At 44.4% G+C, this 19,335-nt stretch overlaps 1 protein-coding gene across 3 annotated transcripts in view; it reads left to right on the plus strand.

Moving 5' to 3' along the window:
- Nucleotides 1-19,335, plus strand: part of EIF2B3 (eukaryotic translation initiation factor 2B subunit gamma) — a 145,794-nt gene that overhangs the window by 18,030 nt on the left and 108,429 nt on the right. For all 3 annotated transcript variants that reach the window (XM_054037777.1, XM_054037778.1, XM_054037776.1), the window contains 2 exons: nt 9,667-9,826; nt 15,763-15,874. In XM_054037777.1, coding sequence (XP_053893752.1) covers nt 9,667-9,826; nt 15,763-15,874 — 272 coding nt within the window. The remainder of the gene's footprint in view (nt 1-9,666; nt 9,827-15,762; nt 15,875-19,335) is intronic.

A 19,335-nucleotide genomic window follows, 5' to 3' on the forward strand; every position in this document is an offset into this window, starting at 1 on the left:
GCTGCTGTTGTTTTATCTTCATAGATTTGAGGGTCGGAAGGGACTATTACGATCATCTGGTTTGACCTGCATTATACAGGCTAGATAATTTCACCTAGTGATTCTTGCATTTAGCCCAATAATACCTTGTGATTGCGCTAGACAGTATCTTTCAGAAAAACATCTAATCTTGCCTTAAGGACTCCAAGTGATGGAGAATCTACCACATCCTTTGATAACTTGTTCCATTAGTTGTTTATTCTCACTCGTAAATGTTTCTTATTTCCAGTTTGAACTTTGCTGGCTTCAGTTTCTAGCCACTGGATCTTGACCTTATCATAGAATATCAGGGTTGGAAGGGACCTCAGGAGGTCATCTAGTCCAACCCCCTGCTCAAAGCAGGACCAATCCCCAACTAAATCGTCCCAGCTAGGGATTTGTCAAGTCTGACCTTAAAAACCTCTAAGGAAGAAGATTCTACCACTTCCCTAGGTAACCCATTCCAGTGCTTCACCACCCACCTTGTGAAAAAGTTTTTCTTAATATCCAACCTAAACCTCTCCCACTGCAACTTGAGACCATTACTCCTTGTTCTATCATCTGGTACCACTGAGAACAGTCTAGATCCATCCTCTTTGGAACCCCCTTTCAGGTAGTTGAAAGCAGCTATGAAATCCCCCCTCATTCTTCTCTTTTGCAGACTAAACAATCCCAGTTCCCTCAGCCTCTCCTCATAAGTCATGTGCCCCAGCCCCCTAATCATTTTCACTGCCCTCCGCTGGACTCTCTCCACTTCTCCACATCCTTTTTGTAGTGGGGGGCCCAAAACTGGACACAGTACTCCAGATGAGGCCTCACCAACATCGAATAGAGGGGAACAATCACATCCATCGATCTGCTGGCAATGCTCCTACTTGTACAGCCCAAAATGCCGTAAGCCTTCTTGGCAACAAGGGCACACTGCTGACTCATATCCAGCTTCTCGTCCACCATAACCCCTAGATCCTTTTCTGCAGAACTGCTGCCTAGCCATTCGTCCCTGGTCTGTAGCAGTTCATGGGATTCTTCCGTCCAAAGTGCAGGACTCCGCACTTGTCCTTGTTGAACCTCATCAGATTTCTTTTGGCCCAATCCTCTCATCTGTCTAGGTCCCTCTGTATCCTGTCCCTACCCTCCAGCGTATCTACCACTCCTGCAAGTTCAGTGTCATCTGCAAACTTGCTGAGGGTGCAATCCACGCCATTCTCCAGATCATTAATGCCTGTGTCTGCTACATTACAGACCCCTCCTGCTATCAGATGTCTTCTCCCTGTGTGAGCAGTTACAGACTGAGATCAAATCCCCTCTTAACCTTTTCCTCAATTAGCTAAATAGGTTGATCTCCTTTATTGTTATTAATCTGTATTATTGTAGAGCCTAGGAGCCCTAGACAAGGGGTCAGGGCCAGGACACATTGGGCTAGAGGCTTGTACAAACAGAACAAAAAGATGATCCCTGGCCCCCAAACAGCTTGCGCTCTGAGGATAAGACAGGAGACGATAGAGGGATATAGACGGGGGAGATTCCAATGTATATTGGAAAAAATAACACCAACTATACATACAATATGATGGGGGCTAATTTAGCTACAGCTAATCCGAAAAGAGAGCTTGGAGTCATCGTGGATAGTTCTCTGAAGACATCCACGCAGTGTGTGGTGGTGGTCAAAAAAGCAAACAGGATGTTAGGATTCATTAAAAAAGGGATAGAGAATAAGATGGAGAATATCTTATGGCCTTATATAAATCCATGGTACCCCCACATCTTGAATACTGCGTACAGATGTGGTCTCCTCATCTCAAAAAAGATATACTGGCGTTAGAAAAGGTCAACTAAAATGACTAGGGGTTTGGAACAGGTCCCATATGAGGAGAGATTAAAGAGGCTAGGACTTTTCATCTTGGAAAGGAGGAGACTAAGGGCGGATATGATAGAGGTATATAAAATTATGAGTGGTGTGGAGAACGTGAATAAGGAAAAGTTATTTACTTGTTCCCATAATATAAGAACTAGGGGGCACCAAATGAAATTAATGGGCAGCAGGTTTAAAACAAATAAAAGGAAGTTCTTCACACAGCACACAGTCAATCTGTGGAACTCCTTGCCTGAGGAGGTTGTGAAGGCTAGGACTATAACAGAGTTTAAAAGAGAACTAGATAAATTCATGGTGGTTAAGTCCATTAATGGCTATTAGCCAAGATGGGTAAGGAATGGTGTCCCTAGCCTCCGTTTGTCAGAGGGTGGAGATGGATGGCAGGAGAGAGATCACTTGATCATTCATTACCTGTTAGGTTCACTTCCTCTGGGGCACCTGACATTGGCCACTGTCGGAAGACAGGATACTGGGCTGGATGGACGTTTGATCTGACCCAGTGCAGCCGTTCTTATATTCGTACAAGGACCCAATGGGACAGGATTGGCCGGGGTGACAGGCTATGGTCTCAGTCCACTGGTGGTGTAACCACTGTCAAGTTTTTCTGTAGGCATCACAGGAAGGAAGATAATGAGGTAACATTCTGGATATTTTCGGGCAGGTCCTCCGAAGCATGGGGGCAGCATAGGGCAGCACAAATGGAACAAGTGGGCAATCGGAGGCAGGAATCAACATCTAAGTAGTGAAAGATGCTCGGGAGGGTGGGGATAGGCTGTGAAGGGCCTTGAAAATGAAGACGAGTCACTTATGTTTGATGCATAGAGAAGGATTAGCCAGCAAAGGGATGCAAAGAAAGGATTGACTTGGTCATAGGAAAATGATCTTTGCAGCACCATTCTGAATAGATGTAAGTGGGGCAAGGTTGCATTTGTAGAGAGCAGAGAAACAAATGTATCGTAAGGCATGTTTTCCAGACTTCAATTCTTGTGGCTGTTTCCCACAGTTTAATAATGTCACTACACTGAAGTTCTGTTTTGAGAGTATTCCTAATACATGCATGAACTCGATAGGCTCATCCTTAAGCTCCTGTTTTCAGGTGCTTAGGTGTTTTTTTAAGTTACCTTTTCCATCCCAGATGTCAATTTTGGTAATAAACTCTGGGCTGAAATGGCTCATTCCTATTCTCAGCCTATGTGAACTTTAAAAAATTGGAATTTTGCATGGCTGTTCTTGAGATGTTGAGATCAGATGGAATAGTGTTTGCCTTGTGAGATCCCTCCTGAGTTGGTGGGCGGGATGATCTGTACTAAAGGACAGGAGTTGTCTCCTCCCAAGCCCTTGGTGGCTTTCCTTCAGCTCACTGGCAGAGGACAGGCAGTGAAACGGACAGGTTATGTAGGTGAAAGTGTTTACATTGCCTCGAGATAGCTTCACCTGGGAGGTCAGGGGCCTGCCCTGCTCCTGATACTTTCCCTATTTCTTTCTCTTTTTCCAGAAGAATCTATAGCTTTTTTTTTTTTTTTTTTTTTTTAAAGGGGATCAGACTCTTCTTAAGTCTTCATCCCCTGCCTGCTGAGGAAGAACAGTTTTCTGATTCAGGGTACATCTACTGAGCAATTACACACCCAAGGCTGACCCGGATCAGCTGACTTGGGTTCTCAGGGCTCGGGCTACGGGGCTGTAAAATGCAGTGCAGCTGGTCAGGTTCAGGCTAGAGCCCAAGCTCTGGGACCCCAGAGAAAGAGCCTAGCTTGTAGGACAGAATTTATCCTCCTGAACTGCTTGAGACGATACTCACAAGAGTGGCTAACGCTCTAGACTACCAGTAAACTCTAGTGCTTGAGGCGAAGTGCACAGCAGGTGAACATTTTTTATTTTATTTTATTTTATTTTTATTTTACTACTAGATAAGAAATCTTGGCTTGGTGCTAAATGCTGCCATTGAGTAGCAGTGGGAATTCCCCACCAAAGGGAACAAAATCCTATAGATTCTGAAAAATCAAAGCAGAAGGTGATGTACAGATTCCCTGTTGCACTTACAGCAGCAGCCAAAGAGCCTCAAATACCCTAAAAAGGTCATGGATGTGGTAATTGGAGGGGCTCTTTAGAGACTGAGGGGGCAGAGGTTCTACCTCCTCGGATGCAATTAGATTCTTAGCGTGAGCTGTGGTGGGTAATGCGGTTCCTATGGAGGCAGGTACTCAGTCCAAGCCGCTGCCCACAGCAGAACTGTTCTCTTTCCTCCATTTTTAGAATTACAGGGACACTTCATCTATAATCTGATGATAATGCAACATATGGTTGAGACTTTGCCTTCCCAAAAGTTAGGAACATCAGAGTTCTGATTCCAACAGTAACTGTAACATGGCCCCATACTATATTAAGGTCTGAATGCCATATAAAGTAATGCAAAATATTTCATTTGTGCAAATAATTGAGTTGTGCTTGCTGTAGAAACCAAACCTTTCAACTTCCTGCCTTGTATTCCTGTAACATCTCAACTGTAATATTGCATTACCAACATTTATTTTGCATTTAACACGTCTTTCTTTAGTTCCCTTAGAAACTGTTTATTCCCCCTAGTGGTTATGTGTTAATTTAAATTGTACGTTAATAATGCTACTGACATTTCTTTTTTTTCTCTCAGTGCTGATCTTGTCTGAATTAGAGATTTTCCTTGTAGCATATGTTTTCTGATTTTTTGGACTGGTATTTAAGCGGCTGTTGTTTTTCGTCTACAAAGGTCCAACCCTTTTTCTGTAACTTTACTGGATAGAAAAACCTAAAATGGATGCTATTAAAAACTCAACATTCACTGCCAGTTGTCCATGGTTACCTTGATATCTTCCTGTTATTAGAGCAGGAGATACTTCAATCACTGCTGAGTGGGACATTGAGTTTTTAATGGTGTCCATTGTATACGGGGTGTGAGCAAACCCAAGGGTTTTGATTTAGGCTGGGATATGCTACTGTATAGTCATGGTATGCCTCCTTTGATCTATATTGTGAATTAATTCCAATTCAAAATGTGTTTTCTATTTTTAAGTCACTCTCGTGTTGAAATCTTAAGATGATCTTTTGGGGACTTATTTTCTTCATTGTGTAGGCATCCCAGGGTGGGCAGGGTTTAGTGTGAAGTTCTTGCCAATATGTCTTCTTAAAGTTTTTTTTTTTTTTTTTTTATGGTGCCTGTCACCATGGTATCTAAACTTCCATGACTAGCTTGATGTTTTGGATTGCATTCTGTCCTCCTGTTGATGCGTGGTGTGGTATGGTGTGATGGATAAATACATCTGAAAAACATACGTAATATTACTGGCAAGGATTATGCCGCTTGTAGAAGCAATGTTGCTGAATGAATAATTGGGTTTCCGACTCGGCTGCTGCTGCACCGACCAAGTATTCGCCTTTTAAAAACCTGCATCAAGGTGGGATTCCAGTGAAAACTTAAGACTGGGGTAGCTTTCTTATACTTCTCTGCCATCTATGACACTGTAAGGAGGAACGAACGCCCTTCTCTTGAAAGCCATCAAAATGATCCCATGCAATGCAATAATAAAATTCTTCCCAAGAGTTTGGAAAATTGTTTTGCATTTTCCTTGGTGACCAGGTCAGCAGGCCATACATGCTCAACAATGGCCTACCACAGGGATCAGTCCTAGCACCAATCCTGTTAAATACTTACACCAGCGACCTTCCCTGAACATCATCATGGAAATTTATCTATGCTGATGACATTATTATGACTGCATGGGATTTACTTACCATGAGAATCCTTTGGGAGTTCCATAGTATTCAAGGGAACAAGGATTTTCAATACATGAAGACCTACATAATATAATATACCAAGAGTCTGACTCAAATTCAGAAAACCTTTTTGGCTTGCAGCGCAAGAGCTTGACAACTCCGGGTTTTTCCCAAAGATCAATGGCAAGCGAAGTGGAAGGATTCACGTCCTGAACAAATTGCTGATCAAGGACGCAACTGAAGAAACCAGTGGCTTTTCTCCCCCATGAAAAATATGGTCCACTTTGAACTGCATCTATACGTCACATGGCAGGTCCACCTACCTCCTCCATAAATTGCGGCTGAGACACAATCCTATTTGCGGCTGTGGAAAGGGACTTAACTATGGAACACCTCGTCCACAGTGTCCCAAAGGATCATATCCTGATGGAATCTCTGCCATCCACTCCACATCACCTGAAGCAATCAATTGGATCGCCAACCTAGACTTGAACATTTAACATTGCTGTCATTAAGCCACACAGAAGAAGGATACTTACACGGCCCCTGTAGCACCTGGATACATCACAGTTATAATGCATTGTGGGGAAGTACTGTTATCCCCATATTACAGATGGGGAACGAAATATTTGAGAAACAAAGCATTTGTCTACACGGTACCTTAATGTGCCCCTGCAGGGGTGTAAATTCTAATGTGCATCAGCATCTCACTCACTAACTAGTCCACGTGGACCCTGCTGGCACGCACTAGAAAGTTCCTTAGTGTGCGTTAATGTAGTCCTGTTTTGAAACAGGACTATATTAATGTACACCAGGGAACTTTTAATATACAGCAGCAGCATCCACACAAGCCAGTTTAATGCACGCTGGCATGTGTGCACTGAATTTACCCTCCCTCCCCCCCACTGGCACAGATGAAGGGACTGTGTAGACAAGCCCTGAATGACTTACCTAAAGTTACACAGGAGATTTTTGGTGGAGCCGGGGTCTCCTGAGACCCTGGCTACCACTCTAAACACTGGACCATCATCCCTGTCTGGGTTCTCCTCACCTCATCTTTTATCCACCCAGTCTGAATAATGAATAATAAGTTGCTTCCTCCCCCCCCCTTCCCTTGAAGTGACTGAGCTTGCAGGGGGTGTGCTTATTAAGTATGGCATATGCTGGGGTTTTTTTTAACCAGTTCATGTTGTTGCTTATCGTGTTTGTATAATAGTTTGGGGTTGATGTAATCAGTGTTGCATTTAATTTCGTAAAGATTTTGATGTTTGTTCAGTGTTTGCATAATTCATTAAATCGAGCGCTAAGGGGATGTGAATGCTCATGTGTGCATACAGTATGTCTCCTTTCTATTGATGCTTTGTCAGGACGGTGCACTGTACTTAGCGCACGTCTATGGAGTACATATTGGAACAAATACAAGCTGACCCATTTGTTTTCTTTCTACTGCACCAGCCTTAAGAAAGTAATGAAAAACACGCACTTCTACTAGGGTACTAGTAGAGTTTATTTTTTCATTCAGCCATTAGTTTATTCTTTCATGGGTTCAACGCTGGAAAAAAGTGCATCCATTAGACAGTGAGGGCTTTATTTATGGGGGGAGTGGTGTTTCAAAGGGGAGGCTGTTGAGTCCCCAAAGAGCCTTTCACGGTGTATTCTCAGCATGCTTCTGAGGCCAGCGCTCTGCTCATCAGGAGGAGAGGCAGAAATGTGGGCTTTACAGAGCAGCTGTGTGTTTCACTGGTCCCTGTGCTCGCTGACGTGTATTTACATATTGGGAGAGTAAATGGGTAGAACAGATGGCAACCAGACATTGGGTGGTTCTGTTCCCCTGTGCTCCTCAGGGGTCTTGCATTCAGTCTTTGCAAAAGCTCGTCCTAAAGTGAGAGGGGGGCCTGTTCACAATTACGAAAGGCTTGTTGGCAGTTTACTACAATGACAGATTAAAGCACTTAGTAAAATGTTAAATAATTACGAGATTTGTTTTACAAGTCAAGATAGTTGTTCCTTACGATATGTCTGGTCTGTCTCTTTATTCACCGTCGGAGTGAATGCATTTAGATTTAAACAGCAATCCTTTCCCTCTGCAAAATCAGGTAGAAGAAGAAAAGTTGGTCTGTTTTTAAACGTCCTTGACAAATCTTTGCCCTTCTTTGAAAGTATTGCGACTAAATTCATGCTCTTGCAGAAATATCTGGAAGTTTTACAGCTTAAAAAGACTGAATATTACATACTCTGAAAGACATTCATTGCATGTCTCACTCTTTGCAGTCATAAAGTTGCAGGCTGAAATCTTCTTCGCCAGATTTTCCTCCCAGTATTTGTATGTATTGGTTTGCTGATATAGAGTTGCTCTTGAGTGGTGGGCAGCTGGCATTGGATTCTTTGGTTTGTTTTTCAGATGAGATAATCATAGCATTTCTCCTAGGCAAAACCTCCATATGAAATATGGATTTTGATAAGCAGCATTATATTCAGACGGAGAGAGGTAGGTCACAATTTTTGGACCCGTCAGACTTCCAACCTGGATGTTCTCCTTCAGACTAAATGGCCATAATCTTCATCATAATAAATTATTAGTGCAGATATTCTACACTAAAAATGATAGGCATGGCCCTGCAAAGTACTAGACATCTCCCATGTGCAGCATGCTAACGCGGTAGCTGTGTCGCAGTCTGTAGCATGATGAATTCCCCCAAAGTTACGGGTAAACACCTGACAATCTCCAAAGGCTTTTGGGGAAAGACCCTGCAGGCCCTTCAGTATATCAAACCTCAGAGTTATTCCTAGTTATGACTTTCACATCTCCTAATATCGGGTAAAGGGCTATCTTGCAATCCCTTCCAAACTAAAAAGTGCACACTCAGGTTTTCTCTTTGAATTGATGTGGTGTTCACAGTTAAAGCAGAAATAATGAATAAAGTAATTCAACTCCTGTCACCATGACGTATCCTATGGTAGGAGCTTCACAAAAAACATCCGTGTCTCTGTGCCATAGAGCTTGCATAGTAAATGATGGACTGATGAAAAAATGAAAGTAACAAACACCAGGGAGGGGAGAAGAACTGTGTCCCTGACACATAATGTTGTGATTACACCATTTAGGAGCAAAGTGATGGATTAAAATTAAAAGATAAAGTCCAAACTCACTAATTTTGCTGTTGGCAAAGCTCTAGAAATGGTGTGTCAGGAGCAAATTAAATGAGGCGAGAATAGCTGTCTGACTAGTTGTTTTTGGAAAAGTAGTTTTCTGCCACTCACAGGAAATTGAAAGCTGATCCTAAACAAGAGAGCGTCTGGTCTGACATGCGTATTTGTAATTGGCAATAGCGGGGAATTGGTCGTATTTCACTTCAGACGTGGCTGTACTTTAGTGGTGAGTGAAGTGGTTCCCTCGTATAGTTTGCAAAGCACTTTGGGATCCTTTGAGATCAAAGTTAAATGTAATAGGAGTTTGCTTATTAAAATTTGTTGCAGGACGATGTTGGCTTTTAGAGGGCATGCTTATAAAGTGAGCAAACTGAGGTGTGATGTCTGAGTAAATCAGGTGCCAGATTTGTCCAGCATTTGATTTTCCAATAAGAGTGACTTCATTTAAATACATTTTTCAATTGTTTAGGCAAGATGGGAAGTCAGCTACAAAGATTACTCCAGAAAGGTCATTATTATTAATTAACTTAAAATAGCCATGGCAAGTGTTGCAGAACTTAATGGCAGCACTGAAGGCTGTGAACTCATCTGTGTGTCCATGATCCTGCTCCTTGGGTTGCAAGGAGAGGATGACAAATTGGATCCATTCTTGGATGTGCGCTGGCAGTGGTAACAAATCCAGTAACCTTACCGCTAGATATCCTCTTCATGCCAGTAAAAACATACACCCGGAACTCTGTCTGGTGGCTTAATGTGGATCTCAAATGAGAAAGCCATGAAACATTACAGACTGTTTGTTGCTAAGGTATCCCAAGTTGACAAGTATGTGGTATGTTCTGTCTTTGAAATGTTTATTTTTTTCTTCTCTGTTTTGGCAGACTGATGTCTTGGTACTGAGCTGTGATCTGATCACAGATGTTGCTTTACATGAGGTTGTGGATCTGTTTCGAGCCCATGATGCCACACTCTCCATATTGATGAAAAAAGCTCAGGAACCCACAGAAATGGTACCAGGACAGAAAGGGAAAAAAAAGCCAGGTAAGTCGACTAACAGTGTTCTTCCTGACTCAGTGCACCTGAGCAAACTAAAATCCAGCTCCGTGGGGTCCTGGCTCCGAGGCACTGAAGTCATACAAAAGAATAACAATAATATTACAACATGGTAGAATGGAAGGGCCAAGCCAAATGTGTGCCCCAGGATGGAGGGACTTTAAAAGAAGACGGCTGAAACAACTGCTTTAGGCTAGGTCTACACTACCCGCCTGAATCGGCGGGTAGAAATCGATCTCTCGGGGATCGACAATCGATCCCCGAATCGACGCGCTTACTCCACCAGCAGAGGTAGGAGTAAGCACCGTCGACGGGGAACCGCGGAGGTCGATTTTGCCGCCGTCCTCACAGCGGGGTAAGTCGGCTCCGATGCGTCGAATTCAGCTACGCTATTCGCGTAGCTGAATTTGCGTATCTTAAATCGACCCCCCTCTCCCCCATAGTGAAGACCTGCCCTTATTAGACTAAAGGATTTAAGGACAGGGAATAGGACTGATATGAAAGCTTGGATCATCCCTCCCCTGAAGGCCTCTGAAAGAAACACTGCTTTGTAAAGCGAGGGTAGATAAGTGACCACAAAACACCACCTTAGAAGGGCGTTATTACAGTTTCTCAGTCAAGCACTCGGAAGTTAAGAAATGGTGCTAAATAAACCTGCGGCTGCACATTGAGCAATGAGGGTAGAACAAAATCTGAAATAGCTCATTAAGCGAGCACCATCCAACCTGGACACTGAGAGAGGCAAGGGTCCTGTGGGAAAAATAGTAAAATAGTATGTGATCATGTAATTAAAGGCTGTCTCCTAAGACATACGGACAGGGGGACATGCTGTTTTTGCCCCATTGGTCAAAAAAGACTGGGCAAAGAGAATCATAGAATATCAGGGTTGGAAGGGACCTCAGGAGGTCATCTAGTCCAACCCCCTGCAAAGAGCCAGAGAAGGGGAGCCTAGAAGTGTGGTGAGAAGCCTGAGGAGACAGGGACTGACTAGGTGAGGAGAATGGGACTGGGACATGGAGTGAGGGATGGGGCAGAGACACATTGGAGGGGATGAGGCAGAAAGGGGTCAAGCTTGAGAGGAATGGGCAGAAGGGTCTGTGCCCACTAGAGCACACTCCCCTCCAGAGCCTGGAAAAGAACCCAAGATCCCTGAGTCTCACCATTCCTCTGCTGACAGCAAATCTCTGTGAAAACCGCTGGCCAAGTGTGTGTCTAATCGCCCTCCAGTGCTAGTCCACTTAGAGGATGACAACCTACTGTTGCTATCAGTTTTACTCCATAAGCTCATGTGGTGGAGGTCTGTTCCAGGGCCATCCTTAGGCATTTTGGTGCCCTATGCAGGGGGGCGTTCCCAGGCCTCCGTGGGGTGGGGTGAGGGGAGGGCTGGCCCCAGGCCTCCGCGGGGAGGGCAGGTATGGCGGGCAGGTGGGAAACTTCCCCCCAGCACTCACTAGCGGAGTAGGCTGTGGCCGGGTCACTCCACTTCCTGCTGCCCGGTGAGTGCAGGACAGGCCCGACCCCGCACTCACAGGGCGGCAGAAGTGGAGTGACCAGCCCCAGCCTGCTCTGCTCTGCTCCCCTGGCTCCCAGCCTTGGGACTTGGAGGGCAGGGGGGAACTGCCCCCCAGCACTCACCGGTGGCATGGCTGGAAGCCGGCGGTGCAGAGCGGGCTGGGGCCGGGTTGCTCCACTTACCGCTGCCCAGTGAGTGCAGGGCAAGCCCGACCCCTGCTGCAGTCCTCAGGGGAAGAGGTGGGGCGGAGCAGGGGCAGGAAGGGGCGGGGGCGGGGCAGCTTTCCTGGGCGGGCTGACTGCTGGAGCAGCACACAGCTGTGTAGAGTACCAGGCAATTTGGTGCCCCAAATTTCCTGGTGCCCTATGCAGCTGCATACTTTGCATATGGGTAGGGTCAGCCCTGGTCTGTTCAGTAAATCTAAAGGTTGGAACCCTGCTGATGAGCCATGTGGATGTCAGCACGATGCCACATGATGGAATCTGTTTTTTTACAATTTGCTCTTTTTTTAAAAAAAAACCCTGGAAAATTATTACAAAAAACTCTGTTACAAGTATGCTATTTAGGTTACAAAGTCAAGCACTCAAAGCTTAGGGAATGCCACAGTTAAGGTTGCCTGTGGACCCTGAGTCCTGGGAAGCTCTGTTAAACTAACAATAAATGTTGTCATCAGTTCATAAATTTGCAGAAGTCAGAGATTGGAGAGATCTACCAGATCGCCTCGGGCTGATAGAAAATGGCCCACAAGGAATAACTGTCATTTCATTGCTTTCTAGATGTTTAATATCTCTGCTGTAGAGAACAGTTTTGAATTTGCCACTGTAGTCAGCTTTAAACAGAGGCTAAAACACTGACCTCCTTTAATAATTCTTGTGCACCTTGATGTCTTTTTAAAATGTATGCTATAGTTCAACCACAAGTTGTGGGGTCACTGCAGCAAGTGCTGGGTGAAGTACTTTGGCTTCTTATGTAGGAGGTCAGGCTAGTGATCATAACGGTCCCTTCTGGCCTTAACATCTGTGGAACATAGTCATAAGAAGCAATGCAAACATAGTAGGACCCTGGGGAGTGATAGTAACCCAGATAGGCAGAGATTGTATGAAGAATGAACCCCAATATTAGGGTGCTAAGCCAGTATATTCTTATCTCTGGGCATTGCGGCAAAGACCAAGGCGGACATGCCAAATGTGTCTGCCATGAGTTTTTTGAGACTGTCAGTATGAGAAGTTCAAACATCCAGGCTAGATCCAACATATGTGCCTTAAACCTGTCCGGGCCTCTGCCTCAGGCCTTGGCTACACTGGTGCTGTACAGCGCTGCAACTTGCTGCGCTCAGGGGTGTGAAAACGCCCCCCCCCCTCCGAGCGCAGCGAGTGCAGCGCTGTAAAGCACCAGTGTGATCAGAGCCTGCAGTGCTGCACGCTCCCTCGCAGCGCTGCAAGCTACTCCCCTCGGAGAGGTGAAGTACTTACAGTGCTGCGAGAGCTCTCTCACAGCGCTGGCGGCGCGACTACACTCGCGGCAGCGCTGTGAATTCCCGAGTGTAGCCAAGGCCTGAGACCTGTCTCTTCCCATCCCTGGCTCTATGTCCCAGACACATTGTCCTCCCCCAGACAGTCCCAGGCAAAGGATTGTTTATGTCTTTATATGTATAAAGAAAGTCTGAAAGGATTGTGAGGGTGGGGTTCTTTCCTGCTTGTTTTTCTTACCTTAAAGATCTTGGGAATGTCACTGAGGATCATTGGTATGGTTGTGGAATGACCTCATGATGGATGTGTCATGTGAGTTCTCTCACCTGAATTGAAAAGGGGCGGGAGTTCTGAATTTTTAAAGACATTTTCCCCATATGTCAATTAGGCCTCAGAGTTAAATAGGTTTGTTTAAAAACAAAGATTTAGAAATTTGACTAACAATTCCTCCCCTGAATTGCTCAGCCTCACTCTCTTGTGATGTCATCATTTCTCCACTCTTCAAAGTCCCCAAGGTAGACAGAGCCTGGATTTCTAACTAAGGCTGTGTCTACACTGCCACTTTCAGCGCTAAAACTTTTGTCGTTCAGGGGTGTGAAAAAACACCCCCCCCCCCCCAAGGACAAAAGTTTTAGTGCTGAAAAGCGCCAGTATAGACAGTGCTTTATCGTTAGGAGCTGCCCTGCCGACGGATAAAGCTACCACCGCTCATTCTGGTTTGTTTGTTTTTTATCGCCGGGAGAGCTCTCCTCCAGCGATAAAGCGTGACTACACTGCCCACGTCACAGCGCTGCCGCGGCCATGCTGTAATGTGGGTAGTGTAGACATACCTCAAGTAGAACTATTTTTTATTGGGACAAAAATCTCTCAAGCCATCTTTATCCAACATCAAAATACAGACCAGGGTACAAGTCCATTTTTTTCCCCTTTGTGGGTCATCTTTAAGTTACCATTCATGCACATTCTCCCTTTTCCCCTTCCTTTCCATCAGGGACTAATTAAACTAGTTATCTGCCTGCTTCTAGCCTGTTAACGTCAGTGCATTTCAGAACTGTCCTTTTTCACTACAGGGTTTGGTGATACATTTTGCCTGGTCTGCGGCACAAAAACAACCGTATCTCTTGCCTGTGCATGGAAGAGCACATTTTTATCTAGGTTTCTCCTAGGGGTAAAACAGTTCACTAACATTTATTATGCCTTTTTTTTCTATCCACACAGGGAAGAGAAAAACCTGTTTGGCCACAACCATGTTGCACAATCCAGTTTTAATCATGGTTCTATTTTTTATTGTAGACAGGCTCTTTGCTGTACAGACATAAAGATCCAGTAGACTAGACAGTGGCTTAGGACCTGACTTTAATTTAAGAAGCATGATGCCCTTATTGAGAAACCTGTCGCTATTCTGTATGTAGGCGCAGACAAGGATTTCAAAGGGTTAGGCGCAGCAGGCATTTGTTTATCTCTGCTTAGAATTAGGACCATGGCTTGTAGCTTGATTTACTGCCTAGAATGAATAGAGCCACTGCGCTCAAGAATTTTGTGAGTTGGTTGCTTGATCCTAATTGTGCTTAATTTTTCACATTGTTGTGTGTTCGGGGCCTATTTTTGTGCTCCTTAGCTATATACTTAATTTGAGAGGGGAGACGTCTGACGGGAGCTAGCTAGCTTGACCACTTGGATCAAAGGCTGCCAGTGGGACGCTTTCAACAGCTACTGAGTTTTGACCTTATTTTGGTGGTGGCTGTCACTATGGCAGCTATTAAGATGCAAATAGAAAGAAAGCGAAGGAGGAAAAGTGGAGTTAAAATGCAATTTGGGTAGAAAAAAAGAAGACTGTGAGGAAATCATTTCTCCCAGGGCATTCATTTCTCACACAAGGTTGGTGTGAGTTTTAGGAATTGGGGAGGGTAAAGCATATGCCAGCATTTGACCAAAAATACCGTCTCTGGGAAGAAAAAGAAAAGTTTGTATCTGAATTGTGCCATTGAGATATTCCTGTGCTTTCAGCTTCAGGGTGTGGGAACGGTTTGTGGATACCACCAAAGTTGTGTTGCATTCCATATTCATTGCAAAGTGAAATCACCTTCCAACTGGCTTTCCCCCAGCTCTCTTGAGCTCTTTACTCTAGAGCTGGTTTGACCCATATCCATAGAGATTTGTGAGAATGAAGTTTTGCCGTCACCGTTTGCAGTGCTTGGGACAGACTGTTCAAAAAGAAAGTACTCAGACCATTAGGCCAAACTCACCCCTAGTGTATTGCCATTGATTTCAGTAGCATTACTCTAGAGAGAAATTGACATAATAGACATGTGAACATTAGGTATTCCTTTGGGTGGGTGCCCTTTTTAAACCAATACGTGTCCTGGGGCATCCAAGTATTAGGAGTCTGGAGCTGTGTGTGCGTGTAGCCTACATATTTATTACTAACAAAACATGTATGAAAACAGGATACTAGTTGCGAAGTCTTGTCTGAAATCCATAATCCTCTCCTCACCAGCTAATTGCGATATGAGACAAGGAGAGTGATTTATGGTGAAGGAGGAGGAGCTGGCTCGGATGAGCTATTAATTATCATGGATTCTTTGTAGTGCAAATTGAAATAGTTGTAAAGAAAGAGGGAAGAGAAGTACGCATTAGCTCAATCAAGATGGAGTATTGCATGCTGGGACCTGCTGTCTCCACAGTTGGCATCTTCATATTAAAGATATGGGTAGTTTCAGGGGCCATGTTTATACGTCTTGAGTCACATTTTGGTTACTCTGGTTGAAAGGATGAAATAAATGTATGTTGTAGAGCATTAATGCAGGTTCTTAGGCTTGGTGGGTTAATCTCTGCTTATGTTTGTGTTTTGAAGTCCAGGGCAATTTGACCAATCCTCCTTGTTGTCTTAGATTTCATTAAGATAAGACTGTAAAATGGTTGTGTTTGATTTTCTACTTCAGTGGAGCAGCGTGACTTCATTGGAGTGGATGACACAGGAAAGCGGTTGCTCTTCATGGCTAATGAAGCTGACTTGGATGAAGAACTTGTCATTAAGAGATCCCTCCTTCAGAAGTAAGCCCTCTGGGGTCCTTTTAATGGAAATTTAGCTTGGAGTGGGGAAAAATATTGGGGTGGGATTGATGGAGAAAGATGAACTGGGTTAAGGAGAGGAGGGGGAAAGGATTTTCCTGATGCATGATACGTGGCTCCCACAAACAGCAATGAAAGCACAGGGTTATTTTTCAGTGAGAAGTATTTTGCACCTACAACTGGTCGGTGTCCTTGTTTGGCAAGAGCAGAAGGATTATCATGAAAAAGAGCAGGGAAGGAGAAAGGGATGAGTTAAAGAGCCATGTGTTTTTTAAGAAAAGCCGGGGGGCTAAATTCAGATGTTGTTCAAATTCAGTAGTTTATATTTGTGATAGATCCGTTGATGTAAATGAAAAATTTGTCTCCTTGATATCCAAGGCGGCCACAGAATTGTTACAACTGGTTCCCGATTGACGTGCTTGCTGTTAGAACTGTGTTCTGTGACTGTGATTATTAGCGAACCAACACTTGTCGTTCTCTGTGGGGCTAGTAAAGAATATTGCAGCTATTGTTATTGGAGGCTTTTCTAGGTGTTTTTTGTCATTGCATTTACAGGTGGCTATGGTATGACAGCTTAGCAGTTGCTGCAACATATGTGATTTTAGTTGACCTATGATTGATTTTACAGATTTTTCTCGCCAGTGGATTTTCACTCCTGTTACCTCACTTAATTTAGCTTCTAGCATGAGAATTACTCAGTGTCCATCCTGCAGACCTCAGGGATACCCACTCAACTCCATTGCCTTCAGTAGAGTTTCACAAGTGCAACTGATTGGAACTTAATAAGTAGTAGTATTGATGATGTACAAGCTGGGATGGCCTTTGCAGTTCTCTCCCTCTTGCCTGTGTTAGTTGTGCAGGCAGAAAAAAGCAGTAAAAACTTACTTTTGTCATTCAGGTCAGCACATGGGATTCTGCAAGTGTGCAGGGAGAAGATCTGCTAAGAGAAGACCATTTGTACATCATATTTTGGAGAAAACCCTATTTTAAGCTTCACAACACTCCCCTTAGGGTAGTTGAGAGTAAATGTGGCGTTTTGCTTCTTGGAATGCACAAGTGGCCAAGACCTTGGTTTCACGCCTCACCCTGTATGTGGCACTTGCAACGGTGTTGCATTCTGGAGCACCACACTGAGGCCTGACTGATTCAGAGGGAAGCAGCACCACTTATTGAATCACCAGCACCACTATGTTGTGTTGTCTACACTACTCAGAGTGGCCACCAGTGTTTTGTGTACCCTCGTGCAATGGTTCTCAAATGGGGGGCCTTAGAGATTGCACGGGGAGGTCCTCAAAATGGCAACAATCACACCAACGATAGATAGACTCTGCAGTGAGAAGCAGGCACAACCCTCTCACTGACATCTCTAAGTACGCTGCTCTTTTTCTTAAGGCATTACTAACAGTATATGTTTATATGAGGTACACCTATACCTTTGTCCATCAGTTTCTCAGTTGGAAGTCCGTGATTAACGTTGCATTTGAAAAGGGGTCTGTTGACAAAAAAAAAAATTTGAGAACCGCTTCCATCTTGGGGAAATTGTAAGTCAAACAGTGTAGTGTAGGAAAAGCCTTTTCCTTAAAATTTCCCAGCAGTGCAGTTCCACAGGGATAGCCATTGAAGGAGCTCTCTGAGACAAAATGCTGGCAGCCAATGACAGGTTAATCACTGTGTTGTCTAGACCTGCTCTGAAGCTAACTTGCTCAAGACCTGAATTTTTCAAGTCAGAAACAAGCAAAACATTTAAATTACATAACCTTTGAAGCCTCTTTTAAACATCATTGTAAAGGAGGATCTGGAAATTACACTGGACAAGAAGCTGGCTATGAGTCAGCAGTGTACCCTTCTTGCCAAGAAGGCTAACGGCATATTGGGTGGCATTAGTAGGAGCATCGCCAGCAGATCGAGGGATGTGATTATTCCCCTCTATTCGGCACTGGTGAGGCTACATCTGGAGTACTGTGTCCAGTTTTGGGCCCCCCACTACAAAAAGGACGTGGAGAAATTGGAGAGAGTCCAGCGGAGGGCAGTGAAAATAATTAGGGGGCTGGGGCACATGACTTATGAGGAGAGGCTGAGGGAACTGGGCTTATTTAGTCTGCAAAAGAGAGAATGAGGAGGGATTTGATAGCAGCCTTCAACTACCTGAAGGGGGGTTCCAAAGAGGATGGAGCTAAGCTGTTCTTGGTGGTGGCAGATAACAGAACAAGGAGTAATGGTCTTAAGTTGCAGTGGGGGAGGTTTAGGTTGGATATTAGGAAACACTTTTTCACTAGGAGGATGGTGAAGCACTGGAATGGTTATCTAGGGAGGTGATGGAATCTCCATCCTTAGAAGTTTTTAAGGTCCGGCTTGACAAAGCCCTGGGGCTGGGATCATTTAGTTGGTGTTGGTCCTGCTTTGAGCAGGGGGTTGGACTAGATGACCTCCTGAGGTCCCTTCCAACCCTAATCTTCCGTGATTCTATGGAAAGGGTGTGTACCCAATCTTACTTCCCATTGTAGGTCACCATCCTTCAGCTGGTTTCTGCTCTGTTGATCGCTTCTTGTTCTTTGGACTTTTCTCATTTAGTGGAATTACAGCCCGTTGATCTCATAGTGAGAGAGAAGAATTTCCAGGGCACGTTTGATTCCCCTAGAAAGTGAAACAGATTTCTTTCTATCAATACTTTGAAAAGTTATGGTGGCCTTGTTGCATGATTGTTATACTCCAAAAAAAAAAAAAAACCCCTCAATACATGGTCTGCTCTTCATTTCTGGTTTGTGTTGGGGGGGGGGGGGGGAGGAATGGGGGAGAATTTTCTTTTACACTGTCGCACCAGGAGAAGTTGTCAGAACCTCGTTGACTTCCTTGTTTACCCATGGCAAAAATCTAGATCTGATGCAAGAGCTGGTCAAAGGAACTTTGCTTCCACCTGTCACTGGTGGGAAGCTCCTCTGACAAAAGAGCCAAAGCTGTAGAACAATTATTTAAAACAAAACAAAACATCCCAGAAAATCCTTTGTTCTGACCTTCCCTGCCTTTTTCTTACCCCTGGATTTCAAGCTCTTTGCTGCTGTAAAAGGGCAGTGGGAAAGGGGGAAATGCAGACTTTCCTGAGTACCTGTTGTGGATTGCTCTTCGCCCAGAGGGGGTCAGCAGTAACTAAATTGCTGCAGAATGAACCTTTTGTGAGGCGAAGGAAAAGTTAACCTAGTGATCTGGTTTTCTCCCTAATATTCTGCTCTTCAGTTTGGCGTAGGATTTCTTTGAAGTAGTGTTCACTTTCTGCTAGCTGTGGGCAGCAACTGTGATTAACAAAGGGAAGCTGTGCCACCTTGTACATCAGACATGTGATTCTGGACATTGCTTCTTCGATTGCAAAAACATCACGCCACATTTTGACAAAGTGTCTTGTTCTCCTGTTGCTGATATACCTAATCTCTCTCGATCAAGGCTTCATA

Source organism: Malaclemys terrapin, chromosome 8, assembly GCF_027887155.1.
Source record: "Malaclemys terrapin pileata isolate rMalTer1 chromosome 8, rMalTer1.hap1, whole genome shotgun sequence".
Lineage (NCBI taxonomy): Eukaryota > Metazoa > Chordata > Testudines > Emydidae > Malaclemys > Malaclemys terrapin.